This window comes from Pleurodeles waltl, chromosome 9 (assembly GCF_031143425.1).
Source record: "Pleurodeles waltl isolate 20211129_DDA chromosome 9, aPleWal1.hap1.20221129, whole genome shotgun sequence".
NCBI lineage: Eukaryota > Metazoa > Chordata > Amphibia > Caudata > Salamandridae > Pleurodeles > Pleurodeles waltl.
Window position 1 is genome coordinate 157,618,343 of NC_090448.1, and position 20,191 is coordinate 157,638,533.

The window sequence follows — 20,191 nt, forward strand, 5'->3', positions numbered from 1 at the left end:
CTGCTATAATTTAGACAATACTCACCCTTGCAGATCACCTGTTGACAGACCACGTCTATTGATGGCTCCTGGGGGACAGAAGACTCAACGGGGTAGCTTAAGACAGATAGTTTGGCTACCCAAAAAACAAACAAAGGAACAGCAAAATTACCCCCTCAAAGGATCTCCTCGTCCCATTCATTACTGTATGAGGAGGTCCCGCCTCCAGACAGGCACTTCTACTACTTCTACATGCTAGTCTTTTTTCAATTTCTATACTCAATAAAGACTCCTCCCTCCTCCATGCCTGCTAGTAACAAGACCAGACAAAAAAATAAGAAGGGAGGGAGGGTACATGACTGGGACAAGGAGGACCTTAATCGGGTTAATGAAATTTATAGATAAGTAACAGATTTATTGTCTCATTAACTCCCCTACATGGAAAAACAATCGTCCATTGTTATATTACCGAGTATATATTTTTCTCCATAGACCATGCATTCCAGCACAATAGGTCTATCTTAGATTTTGGAGTATATCAATAAATAAATTAAGTGGTATTTCACAGGGTTGCTAGGAGCAGCCATTTTGAAAATGGGCTTGATAGTGGCCACACACCAGGAATCTGCTAAACTACCAGCTGATTTTACCCATCATAAAAGGAGGGAGGTAGTTGATTGGGCCGCTCAAAATCTGCATTGTGATACACATCTGGTTGCAGGCACATTGTCTGGCCCAGAAAGTCTACTCAGCTTCAAAGGCAGAATACCTTCCTTGATGTTAGCAGGGATCAAGGTAGCAGTATTGACTACATTTTTCAGGACTACCCAACTTGAAAAGGATAATCCAAGAAGCTTCATGCTATTAACATTCCAAAAACTCTGGCCCTGAATTGCCCTCAGCTGAATATATTTGTTAAGTAGGTAGTACTATTTACATTTTCAATTATCACAGACCTGGTTTGAACTCGTTTTTTCATTTCTCCTATTCATTGTCAAAGCCAGTTATTAGGGGGAGATTGCTTACTGTCCATGTAATGTTCACTTGCTAACAGCTGACCAGTAAACCAAATAAGGCTTTGCTCTTCTGGTCCCTTAATTACTTCAGAAGCCTTCATATATGGTTGATGGATATAGCCAATTTGACCGTTTTTAGTTGGTTCTTTTGCAAGTACTTTACTTTCACACCCCTTTGTTGTGATCATCAGGCACTGACAGCTACTTGACAAGCTTTAAGGCCTTAAAAACTTTAAGATGATAGTTTTTTTTTATTAAACTTTAAGAGGGAGGTCAATTGCTGATACCAATATATTCACTTTGCATATAGGTCTTAGGCCTGTAGAAAAAACATATACATGCATAATGTATTGAAGCATTTGTTTCCTCCAGCCACCAACAATTTTAGTATGTAATGTTGTTCCCTTTCCTTGAACATGGCTTCAGTGGGAGAGCTCAATATCAAACTTATGTTTATTAATTTGTTCTTATTAACTTCAAAGAGGGCTGTGCAGGAAGCTCAAACACTTAATTGCTAATAAGGCTTTAGGCATTCACTGAATAGTCCTTTGTTTCACCCTCATGTTGAGCACTGAGAATGGTGAAGTAGGAATGTCTTAGACTAAGATAGATCAGTTATTAGGATTCCTTCGGAGCATGCAAAAGGGGATTTTCTGCCCTCATAGAATTATTTGATGAGCTAATCAATGAGAAGTCAGACATAAATCCAGCTCAAAACAACCTGCTCTGCTCAAGGACACAGATACTTTTCTCTTTAGTGCCTGAGAGCCATTCTGTTTCTCAATGTTAATGTATTTATAAGATACAGATCTACAATGAGATCCACTTCACATAAAATACAAATATGCAATGAATTCCACTCTACATGGAATACAGTTTACCTCATCAATATCTAAGAAACATTTAGAAAAGCTAAAAATGTCAAAACACATCATTTCATTTACTGTGTTAAATAAAAAAATGAATGGCATCTTTTGATGAGCGCACTCAATTTTTCAAAAACAGTAGTTTCAGCAAATATCAATGATTATGGTACAATGCGGGGCACACAAAAATAACACGCTCTAAAGTTTGTTTGGAGACTGTGCATAGATTACATAATCTAAGGTCAAGGAACATGCCCAGCCATGCTCCTGTCATAGTATTTAATGGCAAAATATTAAATCGAAACAATAAAAAAAACGATAAATACAAAACTCCAAGTTCCACTTTAAGTATGGTTGAGGATGGGCCGCAGAGCATGTAGATATCTCCATCCTTATTTTGCCCTTGCATGAGAGCATATTTTGGTCCCTGAAAGTAATCCAAATCATATGTTTAAAAAAAAATTAAATAACTAAAACTAGAAATTGCCGTAAACTCAACCCTGTTCAGATAAAAGCACTGTATCACTTTGCTAAATTTCTATCGCTTTGGCCTTAATTTGTTTACAATATAATAATATATTTTTTATAAACCTGTGTGGAGCCTCTTTTCGTGGTGTATTCATTGTGTTACTGTGTGAGTGTGTTGCACAAGCGCTTTATACATTGCCTCTGTAGATAAGCCTGCCTGCTCTGCGCCAAACTACCAGAGGGTCAGTACAATTTATCTTTGGGTCTCTATCTGACTTACCCTTGGATAGTGGTCCCTACTTGGACAGGGTGTATACCTGTGTCAACAAATTTCCCAAATTCTAACGTTAAGCAAAAGCTTGTTTCCCCAAAGGAGGACAGAGGTCATCCCATTAACATAGGTGATCAGGAGCCCCATTTCTAAGGGTAAGGCCTCAACCCGAGCAAGGACATTTACATTACAATTTTTGTGAAGTACTTTCCTCTCCATTTTATGCAGAAAGTTCCAATATTTTAAATCCATAATTACAATGACATTAAGTGAAGTTAGGTGGATTCTTACACTATAAACAGAAAGTTAATGCATAAAATGTCTGCAGCCCACAGCCCTATAAATTGTGTGAAGTGTGTTGCTATGTGCCATCACTTTCCCAGATAAGTGTGAAATATGTTCTTTCATGGAAAGATTGGCAGAGAATATTTTGCCCAAATAAGGGTATGTATTAACATATTCCAATTCCTGGATTCTTAGCCACAACTCAAACTTTCTGTTTTCTACCTCTTTTAACATTAACGATCACCACTTTGCTCTTATTGATATTAATCTTTAAATAATGGCTGACAGCAAACCTCTGCAGACAATCCAACCAACTCTTAAGCCCTCTAGGAATCAGGTCAAAAATATAATTTGCATAAAGCAATGAAGATAGTTACAATCACCTACCTTCTGGGCATACCCTCCCAAGTCAGTCAATACCATTAGTAAGTCAAGGATATATAATGAAAATAATAAAAGAGCTAACAGACAGACTTATTTAAGACAGTTGCTCCTCATTATTTTAGGTGATAGCTCACGGTTGCCCCAAGCAGGACATGGCACCAGGTAAAGGAATAAAGCGCGGTGATAAGGTTCAGTAGTTGGCCAGGAATTTTCAGATTTCTGAGCTTTCGTCATAGGGTTGGATGATCTACACGGTCATACGCTGTGGGGAAGTCAATATAATCACGTAGACCGGCATATTACTTAGCACAACATATTTTTCTAATATCTATTGAAGGACTGTGGATTATCTAAGGTAGAACTGTTAGGTGTTAAACCCAGCCTGTTCCAGCGGTATGATATTATTAGCATCCAGCCAATATTGAAGATGACCTAAAAGGCTCTTAGCACACATTTTCCCTATCAAATCAAGGAGCATTTTGCCTGCAGTTATTAGGGAGAGCAGTAGAGCCTTCCATGAAGGTGGAATTGATCTATGCCAGTAACAGTTATAGAGAGCTGCCAAAAAGACTAACCAAATTTCTGCTTCCAATTATATGATGGTGATCTGAATTTGGTCCTGGCTCCTAGCACACAAGGTTCTTGTGGGAAGAACAATCTCCTTAATTTGGGCTCTTGAAGGGCTTATTAAATCTCTCACTTTAGAGGAGGTAACCACCCAAATGCGGTACATCCTCATCAAGTGAGGGATTAGTGGAGCATAGGTTCAAAAAATAAGACAACCATTTATTACTTGAGATTGGACTAATTTTGGGCCTCATACTATATTAATTATGTTCCAGAACCTTCTAGAGTCTTTATTGATGGCAGCTTCCTGTAGATCAGTACAGATCTTATCAACTTGCTGTTTTTTAAATGGTTGCTTTCCATCTTGAGCGCCTTCTTTTTAAGAATTTTAGCACTTTCCTTCTAACCCAAGAAAAAGATAAGGATTGTTCCCCTTGAAATTTGATAATCAATTTATTAAGACTAAATTCTTTGTGGGTGACTTCTAGGGGATTGTTATTTATCGAAAGGGCACCTTGAGGAAAAGAGTTCTCCACCGCCATGGTCCACATATCTTTCTTGAAGGTAGCCACTGAGATTACACTCACTAACAATATTAAGTGGACTTTCTCATTCGCTATGCCAAGGTGCATTGTACCACCCTTAAAATTCTAAGCAAGTACTCTGCCAGAGCTAACTTGATGCTAAAACAAATTATTTTGTGACCGCTCCACAAAGAGTCCAATATCTCAACATCAGATAGAAAACTGAACATGGGGAAAGAAGTAAGGATATAGTCAATTAGTAACATCTTCCAGCTCTTGTACGTAAAGTGGGAAGGGATATCATTGGGCAATCTTTCTTTTGCAATTATATAACCATAATCCTTACATGCACCTAAGGTACTTTTACCTCTCTTATCTGGTCAACATAATGCGGGTGGAGAGGACGTGGTGTATATATAAAGCATCCAGCGAATATGCTGACAGCATAATTGAAAATAATTGCATTCAAATCCCAAACTATGAAATTAACAAGATCCTCTCTTTCTAGCCTTTGATAAATGAAGTGAAAGAAAGAGCTAATGAGGGAATCAAAAGTTGGAAAAGGAGGGAGATGAAGATTAACAAGTAAATACTGATCAAACTTCAGACTCTCCATGCCCCTGCACCTCAACCTGCTAATAACAAACCTTCCAAAAGACAAGGTGGGGAAGAGCTAAGAAATCAGTACTCCTTTGAGAATGCCTAATACACCCTTGAGAATGCCCACATGGTGGCACATAAGTGCTCTTATTGTTTTTTGTTCCATTCCTAATGGAGCAAGCCATGGGAGCCATTGTCACCTCCCCAAAGAACTAACAACACTAGAGATTGGCACTGTCAAGTCAGGCTCTATGCAGCGAAAGCCACTCCTACCTGAACTTAATTGAAGGGTTTCACAAGATGAGCAGCTGATGGAGAAGGCCATAAATAGAAGGTTATATACTCATACACTAATGCAGAAGAAAATGACTAGCGTCTCTTGCGCCGTACAGCTGACCAGTTGTCCATTTCACCTGCTGTGCGTTTCTCCGTAAAACTGAAATAAGGCATTAAACAGGATTGAAGAAGGTGGTTCACCAGGCAGCCAGTTGGGAGGTAGGAGCAGAGATAGCAACTTAAAATGTGTTTTGTGAACAGACAACAGCAAGAAATGTATTTTCCCTCCAGCTCCAATGGCAGGAGTAGCATTTCACTTAAAAGCATTTTTGAGACTACCAAATAGAGCCTGATGGATAGTTTAGTGCCCCTAAAAAATTGGTGTGACCAGAGGAGTTGACCTTGAATTCCCCCAGAATTCCAACCATCAACTTGAGAGATTGATATTGCTTGGTCAGGCTTTCTGCATGAAACTCCTACTGACACATGACATTATTAGAATGGATTTGAAAAGCTGCAGCTTGTGGAGGTGGCCCTAAGGACACGTCTAAGGACATACCCAGTAATCCCAAAGAGAAAAAGACCACCATCTCTTGCCACAGCCTTTCTCCGGTCAGCGATGAGCTTAGCCCCCTCAAGTTCTGAGTCTGGACGTAAAGCTGAAAAAAGGCAAGATGCAGAGTTGAAAGAAATGATACACCAGGCTGACACTTGCTTAACAGGGAAGGGCGGGGAGAGCAATCTGAATCACCTTCTACACTGGCACCAGCATGACGTTTTCCCTACAAAACCATTAGCAGCAGACCAACTAAAAGCCACACACTCTTCTGATGCAGTGCAGAGTGAAATCCAAACAGTCAACAGAAAAGTGCTGAGACTGTGTGCGGCCTAATATACCACATGGAGAAAAAAAGAAGAATTGTCAGTGTTGGTAGGAGTCCGGGTCTCTGTGTAATTGAAAAAAAGGAAGAAATACTGTTTACAATGAAGCAATCTTCAGTCCTTACCAGTTAGCTGACAAATGGATTCTGCCAAGGTGCACAGCTGCACAGATGGCAGGGAATTCCGTACACAAGAGGTGCTAGCTGTGCAAAGCTTTACTCTAAAGAGCTTTGGGAGCTGGAAGCAGTTTCCATGCCTCCACAAGGTGGTAACCTTGAGAAAAGTTGGGAATGTGTTTTATGATTATCACCTGCGTCATTGAACATATTAGACGATACTTGACTTCAGAAAGCAATAAAATGAATAATACACAATCTATTTAAAAGTGCCAAGAGAATGTTGTCACTGACTTACCTCCATTGTTCCATTTACTATATTGTTTCCCACAGTGTAGAATTCTGGAGAAAACTCATTAACTCTAAAGTAGAAGGCCACAATTGCGGAGAAGATTCGGACCATGGTGGCATCACTGAAGGCATTGATTGTAGCAATGTTGAAATGGCGCAGAAACCGAGGAGTGACAGCATTCCTTCCTCCACCGGGAGGGCCCATTGCCGCAATCAACTGTATGTCAACTAGTAGTATTTTAGTGGTATCTTTTAGATCATACCTTCAAAAGAGGTGAACAGTCTTGGTTAGACAAGATTGGTAGTTAACACAGTAAAACATCTGCCACCACTCTGTTCTCTATAGATCAGATGAACCTGTTACCCACAAGTTAGGCAAGACTGACATTGTAGAAATCTAATAGGGTACTTGTTGATATTCATATATATTTTCAGCTGAGGCTTCCATTAAGTGCAATCACTCAATAATACAGGTGATAGTGACACAAAAAATACAAGATTGCAAAGAAAGCTGTGAAACGTAATATACAGATAAGACATGGAACATACTACATTCAACATTTAATAAAAACAAGTGCAAAATGGGAGAATTCTAAAGTATTTTGGGCCAGATCCACCAAGACATGTGCAAGTTTAATTTCAACTTACATCCATAAAGATCTTCAGTTCTGTGTGCAAATTGTGCAAATTAAAACACACAAATTTACAATTTTAAATGCACTTATTCATATGTAATATTACATCAGACTGGCATAATGTTGATTAGGAGTAAATCAGCTTCATAGGCCATATTCTCTCTCTTTTTTTTTTTTGCAAGATTTATTTATTGGAGAATAAGCTTCACAAATACTAACAGGGGATAAGGATGAAGAAAAGAGGACATACAGAGCAAGACCAGGGTCCAGTGCAGAGGATACAGTCAGTGAACATTCACATCAGGGGATACTCCCTTTGAAGAGAGAGAACAACGAAGCCAGAACTACAGTGGATGGCCACAGCTTCCCTGACATTGTGTGCCCAGGAGGAGAGGAAGACACATGGGGGTGGGATAGCGAGGGGGTTTGTTGTGAGATGGAAGTGGTAAAGGAGTATGGAAAGAAAGAGCAGCATGAACAATTGCAGAAAGAAGACAGAGCCATACAAGAGTGTCTTGCAGTGACACCTACTGGGGGAGTATGGGGGAGGAGCATCAATGGACAGACAGGCGGGGGGCCCACAGCAGCGAACATCATCATTACTAGGGCTTGTCAATCTCCAAGTATCCCACTTCTACCCTGTCCTAGCACCAGGGTTGACATACCTGGTCCCCGGTGATCCACATTCTCAACTCCATTTGAGAACCTAAGTTCAATTTGCAAATGGCTTATTTAAAGGTGTGCGGAATTCCAGGGAACAAACTCATTTATCTATGCTCCCTCTCATTCTGTGGTTGTGCCCTTCACTCCCCAACATGCAAACACATTTACTCCTTCCCTTGGCCAGAGTAAATTTAATTTAAACAATATTAAAATATTATAGTGCCTGATTTTGAATAATTACCAGTTTCCATGGTCAAAAAACTGTCTGAGGAGTTCGATTGGCGGCTGAGCGCCATATTGCTCTAATGCAGGCATGTTCATATCATCCACAAAGATGATACACTTTTTTCCCATTGGAGGTCCATATACTCCTTTGCGTCTTTTGTCCAGCCTCCCCATGATAATGTTCTAGGTAAACAAAAGAATACAATATTTTATAGAGAAACAGGCATCAAAACAAAATGGCACTATTCACTTAATGATTATGTAACAGAAAATATTATTCTCACAGATTAATAAAAGTAGGTCATTGTTTTTGGTGCATGTCCACATGTAAAGTTTCAACCCTTAGCTATTTAAGTTTTTTATATAGAATAGATGTAGAAATTACTGTATAAATGGCTCACCCAGTATTAACGTTAAAAGCAGATATTCCTCTATTATTCTTAACATGCATATAGCCTTTTGGGGAATGCCTGGCAAAAACATAATTTTCCCACTTGGTTTGCCAAATCTTTTCTGTCAGCAAAAGGCTATCAAACATATTCCAAAAGGTTTCCAGGAGGTGTGTGGTACTATTGTGAAACCTCAATGCAATAGTACTTCAGCTCTCAATAATTATTCTATATTCTTGTAATATTCCATGGGGAAAAATATAATGTAAATTGGTTGCCGGAAGTATTTTCCTCTACTGAGCACAGCTCAGGTTTGTAATGACTCATTCTATTGTCTAATGCTATAAATGCTATAAAAGCACGTTTCCTGATGAGATCTCCAATTTCCTGAGAAAGAACAGGAAGATCAAAGGTGCTTGAGAGGGACTCCACCAGACCTGTATGGGGAGGAAAGCTGTTGAAGTCTAGGGAGTACCCTTCTGAGATGATCTGCAACACCCATGCATCTGAAACATGTGTCTGCCAAGCTGGAAGAAAAAGGGCAAGATGACCTCCCACCGGGAGGGCAGTATAGTCAGGAGCGCTTCCCTGTCTTGGGTGCAGGTGGAGGCTGAGGTTTGGAGAACGGGCGAGCACGGAAGCACTTTGAATTGGACTGAAACCGACCCCAAAAAACCCTGTGAGTGTTTCCTTCCGAGAGGGTTCAGCTCAGTGATGTGAGTGAAAAAGCAGGGCATGTTTCTGTTTTTTGAAAGTCTTGTGGAGCATTGGCTCCAAATCTTTCCCAAAAAAAGATGGCTGCCAGAGAAGGGCATATGCAACAACCTTGATTTCTGAGCTAAGTCCACCTTACAATCACATAGATACACTTGGCAGCAAGGAGAAACTGAAGAAGCCATGGCTGAGGCTGAAGCCTTTAAAATATCACAGGAAACATACACCGAAAGGTTTTCTAAGTCTCCATATTAGTAAACAGAGATGAACACTCAACCCCATCCTGGACTGTCATAGTCAAAGACTAGATGCCCTTGACCAAAGCATGAGAGGCCTAGACAGCAAAGATGGCAGCTTGAAGAGCCAGGTTCACACCAGAAAAACACTCCTTTAAGGAAGCCCCCACTTGACGATCAACAAAATCTGAAATAGGAACTTCCTAGGACATAATAGATGGGCAACCAGCAAAGAGAAAGCAGGGAATCAACTTTCAATGATGAGGGGAACTCAATATCACGTTTGGCCAGAAGATAAAGATGAGCCAAAATGTTGGCACATCCGCTTTTTCAGGATCCTTCCATTCACGAAGAAGAAGATACAGTACTTCTTTGTTGACAGCCAAGGAAGCAGGGGGCAAAAATGAAACTGCTGAAAAAGACCTGAGCTCAGACCAGGGACTTTATCCTCTATGGGATACTCAGATTGTCACACAGATATCTGAACAGTGCCAAAAGATCAGATTTCTAAAGAAATTTGGACTTGGACAGAGTCTCAGTCAATGGAGATCCAACATCCTCATCATACTCTGAAGAAGGACAGGAAGAGGACACCACCAGAGAGGATACTGAAGAGGTAGGGGAAGAGAGAGAATAGTGTGAGCTGCCAGATGCCTTGCACTTCACAAAAGCATCAGAAAGGGAGGAGAAGAGAAGCTGGAATTGATCATCATAAATTCTCATTCCCTGAGAGGATCCAGGGAGGACATCCTCAGACCTACGCCATTTTATTCTCTCCTGATCAACACTGAAGCCAATCTCTTTCTGTGTTCCATGGTAAACTGACACAGAGAAGGAAGCAAGGCCTGTTTATAAGGCCCCACAAGACCCCAAGATGTCCAAACCATGCCTGCTAAAGCAAGGGTAACACACATAGAAACATCATGAAATAGCAGTAAAGTATATCCCATGCTGCTTTATGGGTCATTTGTTTTTTACCACAGACACACTTGAACTACAACCCTCAACTGTTAGTGTGTGAATATGAGACCTTAACAATTAGGCCATAGGTGACTCCTCTTGAGTGGTATATAAAAATATTACTTTTATTAGTTTTACTATTATTAATATTGTTTCACAAACACATACAGAGAACCAATAGTCAAAAGTGAGGGAGAAAAACCACAGAAGCCCCAAACACCCAAAAAAAAATCAAGCAGGAGGAGAGCAAAGTAAAAACGCCTCAGACACTGGAAATCGTGCCACATAACTTCCAGGAACAGATGTACCCCACCAGCCTCGACCACATGGGGGGGGGGGCATTTTTTCTGTACAAAAAAACCCCACAATCCCAGCAAGGAAGGCCCAGCCAACCCCTCATACAGGGAAACAGCCATGACCTCCATCCACAGACGCAATGCCCAGCACAGCACCAAATGCTGGGAGGCAAGTAGACGGGGCATACAAACAAACCCGATGAGGCTCAGCCTCCTAGGGCCTAGTTAATTGGAATGGCCCAAAGGACCAACATATAACTTGAGGACTGGGCTCCAGAATCTTTTTATGGTAAGGTGGTGCAAGGTGATTGGAGATTAAGAGGGGGGAGGTTTTTTTTTTTGCGTACAGCATTTTTGGATTGGTTCTGGGTAAGGCATATAAGCCTGGGTAGAGGTGGAACATCCATTGTCAAGAAGTATTGGGACGAGAAATGGGGTTGAGGAGGTAATGGTACTATGCTATGCTAGGCTAAAATTAACTAGTGAAGGTCCCACCTGACTTAGGGAATAATTCAAGCATGTGAATAGGGAAGGCACAGCGCAGTTAATCAGTAACCAGGGAGTTTTGAAGGAGTTCACCTTAACAAACTTGGATCGAGAAGACAGGAAGGAAGGGAACCATATCAGCACTTAGCACTTCCATTCACATTCAGGAAGAAAGGATGGGCTATTGAATGCTGATTAAAGATTCATTATTACCAGAAGGTAGAGCTCCTCCTTATCATGTATATTTCGGTATCGTCAAGTATTAGACTGTAGGTGTTTTTATGATTCAACTGAAATTTTGAGAAAAAAGGTGGGAAAGAGGCACAGGAAGGAGAAAAACAGATTGTATTTATCACTTAATGGTGTGTGGGTTTGAGGGAGAATTCGGTGCTCACAACTGTACTCTAGTTGCTTTAGTATAATTATTACTACATTCCTATTTTCTTATGAGGCGGTGCTCTTATAAGGGAAACAATACCCAAAACCCAAACATCTAACAATCAAAGGATTGTTGAAACAAGATCTAAAATTAAGGCACAGCCCGAATCTGTGACCTGAAGGTGAAAGGTCACGTTCCGATCGGAGAGAACATGGCGGCCGGTTAATGTCCGGTTGGAAATCTACCCACGTGGATCAAGTGGCTGCGGCGGAGGGTGCCGCTGGCTCGCTCGAGGATGATGGCGCGATACTGGAGGGGTGGGGTTCCCCCCTCCCGAACTTTCAGCATAGGGTTTTTTCCTGTTTTGCAGTGGATGCAGGCTCCCGTAGTGACGCTGGGTGAGCTCCGCTTTGGAATAAGCGCGCGGCTGGCTGGAGACACTGCCGAAGACAGAGGGGGCAGAGCCAGCACAAGTTGGTGCCTGTGGGGCGCTTGAGAGTCAAGGAGGACCGCAGTGAAGCTATAAGGAGGAGGAAGAGGTGCTGCCTAATTAAAGAAGGCAAGCCTCTTTGTTTTTTGATGGAGTGCCCATCCCTGGGCCCAGGAGGTGAGCAGGGTAGTGGGACTGGGGCCAGACTGAATGGTGAAATCCAAATAAAAAGGCGCACTCGAAGAGGACACGAGGAGAGTCATTTGGTCGGGTCATCGTGGACCTCTCTTGTACAGGGGGCAGTACTGACAGATTGGGAGGCACAGAGCGCCCCACAGCTGTTATGTTTGGGGGACCGCCCCAAGTTACCCGGCGGACAGGGGTGTCGTTTTCTAAAACCCGTGTCAGTACGTGCCGGAAGGTTGATCTCCCCCGCTAATGGGGGTACGAATGGTTTAGACCCAGTGACGTGGGGAGAGGTAATAAAGTGGCTGGGTCGGCAGGCGGGAGGCAGTTGGAAGCCAGGCAGCCTGTTATACTGATTGCGTGTCCAGTGTAAATTATTTATGCAGCGCGCGGTATAAAGAACGCGCGCACTGCGGCCGGAGCGTTACCGCGTCCTGACAGAGGTAAACAGAACAAATTGGCGACGAGGGTGGGATCGAACCCACGTGGGGAAAAGCGGCGGGGCGACCACGGCAGTTTTGAAACACGCGCCAAGAAAAAAAAAAAACGCCCGAAGCAAGAAGGCGCGAGCGGAAGTCGTTTTTCATCTAGGAAATACTGGAATGAGCCCTGATGTGACGCGCGCTCAGAAAAGAACACAGTACATTGCTCCCAAAACGGCCCCAGGAGACCGGCTGACAGCCACACACGGAAAAGGAGGTGAGGGGGAGAGTGAGGCCCAGAAACGAAGGGGCACAGATAATTGGGCCTAAGAGTACACAGAAAGAAAAGGGGACAAAGGAGTACAACAAAGAGAAAATAAAGACATATATGAGCAAACAAAGAAGGACAACAACAAAGTATAGGAAAGATAGACAGAGGTCAAGGAAATTTAAAAAAAAAAAAAAAAAAAAAAATGGCTACTTTCCCGGTCATAGAGCCTTTTGTGATGGAAGGAGCCCCATCAGCACAGACTGCAAAATGGAAGTCATGGGTGGAACGTGTAGAAAATTATTTCGCAGCTGTCGCACTAGACCCGGATAGACAAAGACCGATGCTCCTGCACATGGGAGGAGCGATGTTGCACAGAATCAGCAAGACAGTGGCTAAAGAAGGGCCCCCATTCACGTACCGAACGCTGAAAAGAGCAATAACTGCATATTTTGAACCCATGGCAAATCCAGACTACGAACCATTCCTCCTGCGACAAGCCAGACAAAGCTCAGATGAATCAGTAGACACATACTATGCAAGGTTAAAGGAATTAGCAAGCACATGCACATTACCTGACCCAGATGATGAGATAAGAGCACAATTTATCCAAGGATGCCACTCAACAAAATTAAGAGAGCACATCCTTCAGATCCCAGGTAGGACGATGGCTGACATGCTGACGATGGGCAGGTCAAAAGAGTTGTCCAGGGTAAGAGCCGCACACATGGAAACTGCGCTCGCACAAACCATCAAAACAGAACCGATAAATGCCATAGCATCAGGCAGCATAACAAAAAAAAAGGACAGAACAAGATCGACAGGTGCACAACGCTCATGCTATATGTGTGGAGGAACATTTCCACACCAAGGGAAGTGCCCGGCACTGGGAAAACAATGCACCAACTGCCAAAAACTAAATCATTTCGCAAAAGTTTGCCGTTCAAATACCAGGGCAAGAGGAGATAGACAAAAGACAAGTCAAGGGGCCAAAGCGGTACAACCACCAGATCTAATTCCTGACATGGATGATGATGACGAGCCAGAAGGAACCGTGTCCATAATCCATGCAACAGAACCGGGCTGTCTAAGCCGGAAGAAAATTCCAAAGTGCCAAGTCACAGTGGCAGGGCACCAAGTAACTGCCCTCATTGACACGGGAGCGTCAATTAATATACTGGCGCAATCTGAGTTTGACCAAATGCCGCATAACCCCCCTCTACGGCGCACAACAGTACAAGTATTCGCATTCGGATCAACAAGACCCCTCCCAATGGCGGGAGTCTTCGTGACGGACATCAATCATGATGATGCAACGGTACAATCCAAGGTGTATGTCACCAAGATCGGAACAGGAATGCTGCTCAGTTGCCGTACTGCAGAAGAGTTGAAACTGGTAACATTCGCGTTCAGCATCCACGTGGGGGAGCTAGAAAGCTTACAGGAAGAGTACGCAGATATATTCCGAGGAATTGGCTGCCTGAAAGATCGACAAGTAAAACTACACATAGACAAGTCTATAGAACCAGTCGCATTGAAACACCGACGAATTGCATTTCATCTCCGCCCACAAGTGGAGGCCGAATTGAGGAAACTGGAAGAAGCGGACATAATTGAGAAGTTCGAAGGACCAACCCCATGGGTGTCACCCATTGTAGTCACCAGAAAACCCAAGCAACCAGGGGAGGTACGCATATGCATAGATATGCGCCTCCCAAATGTAGCTATCCGGAGGGAGCATCACCTCACCCCGACAGTCGATGAAATAGTGGCAGAGGTCAGCGGGTCCAAATGGTTCTCAAAAATGGATCTAAGAGCTGGATACCACCAAATAATGTTGGCTCCGGAGTCCAGAGCTATCACCACATTCTCCACCCATGTGGGACTAAGACTATACCGACGCCTGAGTTTCGGGATCGCCAGCGCGGCCGAAGTTTTCCAGGACACCATAAGAGGAGTTCTGGCTGGCCTGGAGGGAGTCATAAATGTGAGTGATGATATCCTGGTACATGCGCCCACAGTTGAGGTACACCTACAGAGGTTACGAGCAGCATTCCAACGACTGCACGCAAATGGACTAACATTACATCAGGAGAAGTGCAAATTTCTGAGAAAGGACATTGCATTCTTCGGATATCATTTCTCAGAAAAAGGAGTTCGACCTGACCCAGAGAAGGTGGCAGATATAAAGTCAGCACCACCCCCTCCTCAGTCACCGGTGTGCGAAGTTTCCTGGGAATGGTAACTTATTGCGGGAGGTTCATTCCCAATCTAACCTCCCTCACGGCTCCCCTAAGGGAGTTAACCAAGGCTCACACTCCGTGGGAGTGGAATACTACGCAGGAAAAGGCATTTCAGGACACGAAACAGGCACTATCGGCAGAGACAACTCTGGTCTTCTTTGACCCAGCAAAAGAAACAGAGCTCTCAGTGGATGCGAGCCCCACAGGTCTCGGAGCCGTGTTGTCCCAAAGAAAAAAAGAAGGCGACTGGGCCCCCGTGGCATATGCCAGTCGAGCATTGACAGAAACGGAACAAAGATATTCACACATAGAAAAGGAGGCGCTAGCAGTTAACTGGGCTTGTCGCCACTATCATCTGTATATCTATGGTCACCCATTCATTGTCTACACCGACCACAAGCCGCTGATACCGTTATTCAACAAAACAGCCTCACAGCCTCCCCAGAGGATTGAAAAATGGATTCTCCAACTACAAGGGTATCAATTCTCTGTGGTATACCGCCCCGGGGCACAAAACCCAGCAGACTATTTGTCTCGACATGCAAGACCGATTACCGTAATTGAAAATGAGGAGATCGAGAGTACGGAGGAGTATGTGAGGTTGATAGTGGAGAGATCGCGGCCACTGCCTATGTCCCTGAAAGATATACAAGACGCAACAAAAGAAGATGAGGTATTGCAATTGGCAATGTCCTGTGTCAGGGATGGGAGATGGCATTTGTTGAAGCAGAATCTGAATCTAAGAACCGAGGAAGCCAACCACAACCTACAAGCATTATTTCGAGTCAGGCATGAGCTGGCGGTGTCGCCTGAAAACTGCCTGTTGAGAGGAAGTCGGCTGGTTATCCCTGACAGCCTGAGGCAAAGAACAGTAGATCTGGCCCATACCGCTCACCAGGGCATGGTAAAAACAAAAGCCCGATTGAGAAGCAAAGTGTGGTTCCCTGACCTAGACACCTGGGTGGAGAAGACCATACAGAGGTGTCACGCATGTCAACTGGTGGGGCCGATGGATCCGCCACCCCCCATCATTACCGAATCAATCCCGGCGACGCCCTGGCAGAGAGCGAGTGCAGATCTGGGAAGTCTACCGGATGGAAGACATATGCTAGTAGTGATCGATGATTTCTCAAAATATCCTGAGGTCGAAATTTTAGAATCTACGGTCACGGAGAAGGTAATACCATGCATGGAGAAAATTATGGCAACGCATGGGATGATACAAGAACTACGAACCGACAATGGTCCTCCATTTTTGAGCAATGATTTTGCAGCATATCTGGCATCCCATGGCATTCAACATCGAAAAATCACTCCACGATGGCCTCAAGCCAATGGTGAGGCTGAAAGATTTATGAGGACCCTAAACAAAATACTGAGGATTGCGGTAGTGAGAGAGAAAAATATAGACTGTGCGATTTTTGAGTTTTTGAGAGAATATCGCCTGACTCCTCACAGTACAACTGGTGTACCCCCGAGCCATATTTGCATGCAACGACAAGTAAGGGATACCATTCCTCAAGTGGAAACCATGACAGAGACACCAGAACAGTTAAAAAATAGGCAAAGACAAGCGGAAGCGAGACTGCAACAGAGACAGGTCCAAAATGAGCGGATGTCAAGGAAGAGGAGAGCGTGTAACAGATATTTGAGTAAAGGTGAGGTGGTACTCATGAAGAATAGACATCCGGCAGGAAAATTTTAAACGACCTTTGAATCTGGCCTGTGGACTGTCACGCGAGTAAAAGAAACGCTAATGACAGCTACAAGAGGAAATGAGGTGGTGACAAGGAACATCTCATGTTTCAAGACCTACTACGGAGATCCCCCGGTTTGTCAAAGGAGCAGAGAAGACAGGAGCCATGAGGGAGAAGATGAAGAGTTCGAGAGACCAGATCTTTTCACTGAGACTGGGCTAAGGAATAGGCCTACAGGCACCAGGATTGAGTTCGGAGAGAGAGAAGTTGCACCTATGAGGGTCCCGACCCCGATCAAGGAGAACCAGTCTGTAGAGGTGCCCGTGGAGGACGACAGTCGGGAGGTGATTCAAAGAAAAGGGAGGGGAAGATATCACTTGCGATCCTGTCTATCACCCCCAGAGAGGCTGAAGGACTATTTGTGTGAGTAAAGTGAACATTTTAACGTATGTGGACCACAGTGGGCAAAAGGTCATTGGGAAAGTTAGTTGTGAGCACCGTTGGACTGTGCATTAGGTGTGTAATGCATCCCTGTCTAGTTGTTAAGGTATTTTATAGTTGAGGAGGAATGTTATGTTTGGGGGACCGCCCCAAGTTACCCAGCGGACAGGGGTGTCGTTTTCTAAAACCCGTGTCAGTACGTGCCGGAAGGTTGATCTCCCCCGCTAATGGGGGTATGAATGGTTTAGACCCCGTGACGTGGGGAGAGGTAATAAAGTGGCTGGGTCGGCAGGCGGGAGGCAGTTGGAAACCGGGCAGCCTGTTATACTGATTGCGTGTCCAGTGTAAATTATTTATGCAGCGCGCGGTATAAAGAACGCGCGCACTGCGGCCGGAGCGTTACCGCGTCCTGACAGCGGTAAACAGAACAACAGCTAGAATTTCCACAAAATCAATAAAAGCCTGAATGAAGTCCACGCTAAGTAAAGCCTCCTATCCTGAAAACTTGAATTTGAGGAAAACTCCCTTAAATAAATCAGCTGTGGAGAGTTCTATGATTGAGGACAAGAATTTGCTAATTAAGAACGTTAAGGGAATCACGCCATCCTTAATATTTTATTTTAAAACAAGGCCTGTTATGATTGACTCTCTTTTCAAGAGCAAAAGGGAGTTGATTGGAGCAATGGAGCACAGTGGTGAAGCTGGTGAGATGGTAGTGGAGAGGACGGTTTTAATGGAGTCAGTCGAGGGTACCCCCCCTCCCAGTTAGCAATATCTATGCCGCACGATAAAATGACAGCTCAGGAGGTAGTCTCCTTAAGTATTTTAGATGGGGAGGCATGTGGAGGAGGGAGCGAAACACAAGCTGTGCTTCAGAGAATTGAAGAGAAGGTTGACTCAGACTTAGGGGCCTCGACCCCTGGGTTAAAAATTTGGGATTTGGTTCAAGAGACTCTGTCCCATTTGTTTGAAGAGATTAAAGATCGTTTTGAAATATCGGAGGCTAACCAGAACTGAATTCAACGTACCTGATCTAATTTAGATGTTAAAATCGAAAATCTGACTCAGCGAACTTTGGAATTAGAGGTGGAGTTGCAGTCACTGCAATCTGCGGTGCAGGAAAACTCGTAGGAGGTGTTGCTCTTGAAGTCCATGCTTGAAAGACTTGAAAATAATGCAAGACAAAACAATGTCAGGATCTTAGGGGTAAAAGAGGGCCTGGAAGGTTCAGATATCAAACCATTTGTGATTACTCTATTGAGAGATTCCTTCCCTCCTGATAGATGGATGGATAACCTGGAATCAGAAATACAGCGTGTACATAGGGGCCCGTTTAAACAACATCCAGGGAGGAAGAATCCCCGAAAGATCCTAGTAAATTTTCTTTCATACTCAGTGAAAGAGAAGTTATTGAGTTTGGCCTTAAAATCTGGCACCCTACAAGCAGAAGGGGCATCCTTCAGGATTCGATCTGATGTCTCTAAGGAAACTGCGGATAGACAATGGGAGTTTGGGAAGAGAAGGTTGGGGGCTACAGCTCAACTGAGGTTTCCTGCTGTAATGAAAGTCATGTGGAGAAATAAGACTTCATAATTTTCTTGACCCTGCAGCCCTGGACACTTTTATCGCTCAGATTACCAAGGAGGGACACTGTGGCAGCAGCTAAATGTTAAGTTTAGATGTGAAGTTAATCCGCGGTGGGGGTGGGTGGATCGGGCAATATTAGTTGGGAGGGTTCCCTGGGGTGGGCACCTGAGTTGGGGAGCAGTAGGAAAAAAAGAAAACAAAAAGTGAATGTCCTCTATTCAAGTCATATGATGGCGCAGATAAGCCGTAGGAAGTCCAATAATAGATGTGGAGTGCAGAGTGGGTTGTTCGGGGGAAGGAAGCAGTTGACATCTGACTGGTTTGAATGGGTGTGACTGACAAAACCATTAAGAGATCATGGGTTATTCTTTGATGGAATGTTAATGGGCTTCCGGTTATTAAAAGACGTCGATCGATTTTGCAGTACTTAAAAGGTAGTCAAGCCCAGATAATGATACTGCAGGAGACCCATCTTCTGAGGGAGGAATGTTAAGATCTTTTCTCCAAGCTGGGATGGGTGGAGTCCGTAATTGCCACAGATCAAATGTGTTGCTCCAAAGGGGTAGCTGTGTTTATCAAAGCAAATTCTGGCGTAAGATTCATCCGGTGTGTGGTGGATGATGGAGGGCGCTGGATAATCGCAGGGATAGAACTATATGACGCTGTTTACACAGTAGTAAGATATTATGAGCCAAATGAACGAGTTACTTACCTTCGGTAACGACTTTTCTGGTGGATACATTAGCTACCTGTGGATTCCTCACCTAATGAATACTCCCATGGCGCCAGCATTCAACGGAAATCTTCTTCCTAGTCTCTGCACGTCGACGAGGACGTCACTCTAGCCCACGCGACGCCGTCTGACGTCATACAGGCAATAAGAGGTCCTCGACGACGTGCCGACGTCAGTACCATTTTTTACGTGCATGAGAACAACCACCCAATGCAATGAAAGAGCAAGGCAACATCCCATAACCTTGTAAAATACACAATATTGCAATGAATAGCTGTAAATTTAATATAACGAACAAATATATGCAAATCATGTATGTACACAAAGATATATACAGATATATATATATATATATATATATATATACAGATAAATATACACAAGTATCCATATATACAACATCTATTGCAACCTTGAAGACCAAGAGGAGCGCACTCAATGATTACTTGGTAAGACCAGAAAGGCAACGGGGAGGCGGGTGGGACTGTGAGGAATCCACAGGTAGCTAATGTATCCACCAGAAAAGTCGTTACCGAAGGTAAGTAACTCGTTCTTCTGATGGATACAACTACCTGTGGATTCCTCACCTAATGAATAGAGTCCCAAAGCAGTACCACGCCCGGTGGCGGGTGCCTAAATGGTCAAACCAAGAAATCCTGCAGCACCGACCGTGCAA

General features: G+C 43.6%; 1 protein-coding gene across 1 annotated transcript in view; it reads right to left on the minus strand.

The window, feature by feature from the left end:
* DNAH12 (dynein axonemal heavy chain 12) overlaps positions 1–20,191 on the minus strand; it is a 937,015-nt gene that overhangs the window by 421,851 nt on the left and 494,973 nt on the right. The window contains exons 39-40 of the mRNA XM_069206470.1: positions 8,065–8,231; positions 6,533–6,788 (exon numbers count right to left, since the gene is read on the minus strand). Coding sequence (XP_069062571.1) covers positions 6,533–6,788; positions 8,065–8,231 — 423 coding nt within the window. The remainder of the gene's footprint in view (positions 1–6,532; positions 6,789–8,064; positions 8,232–20,191) is intronic.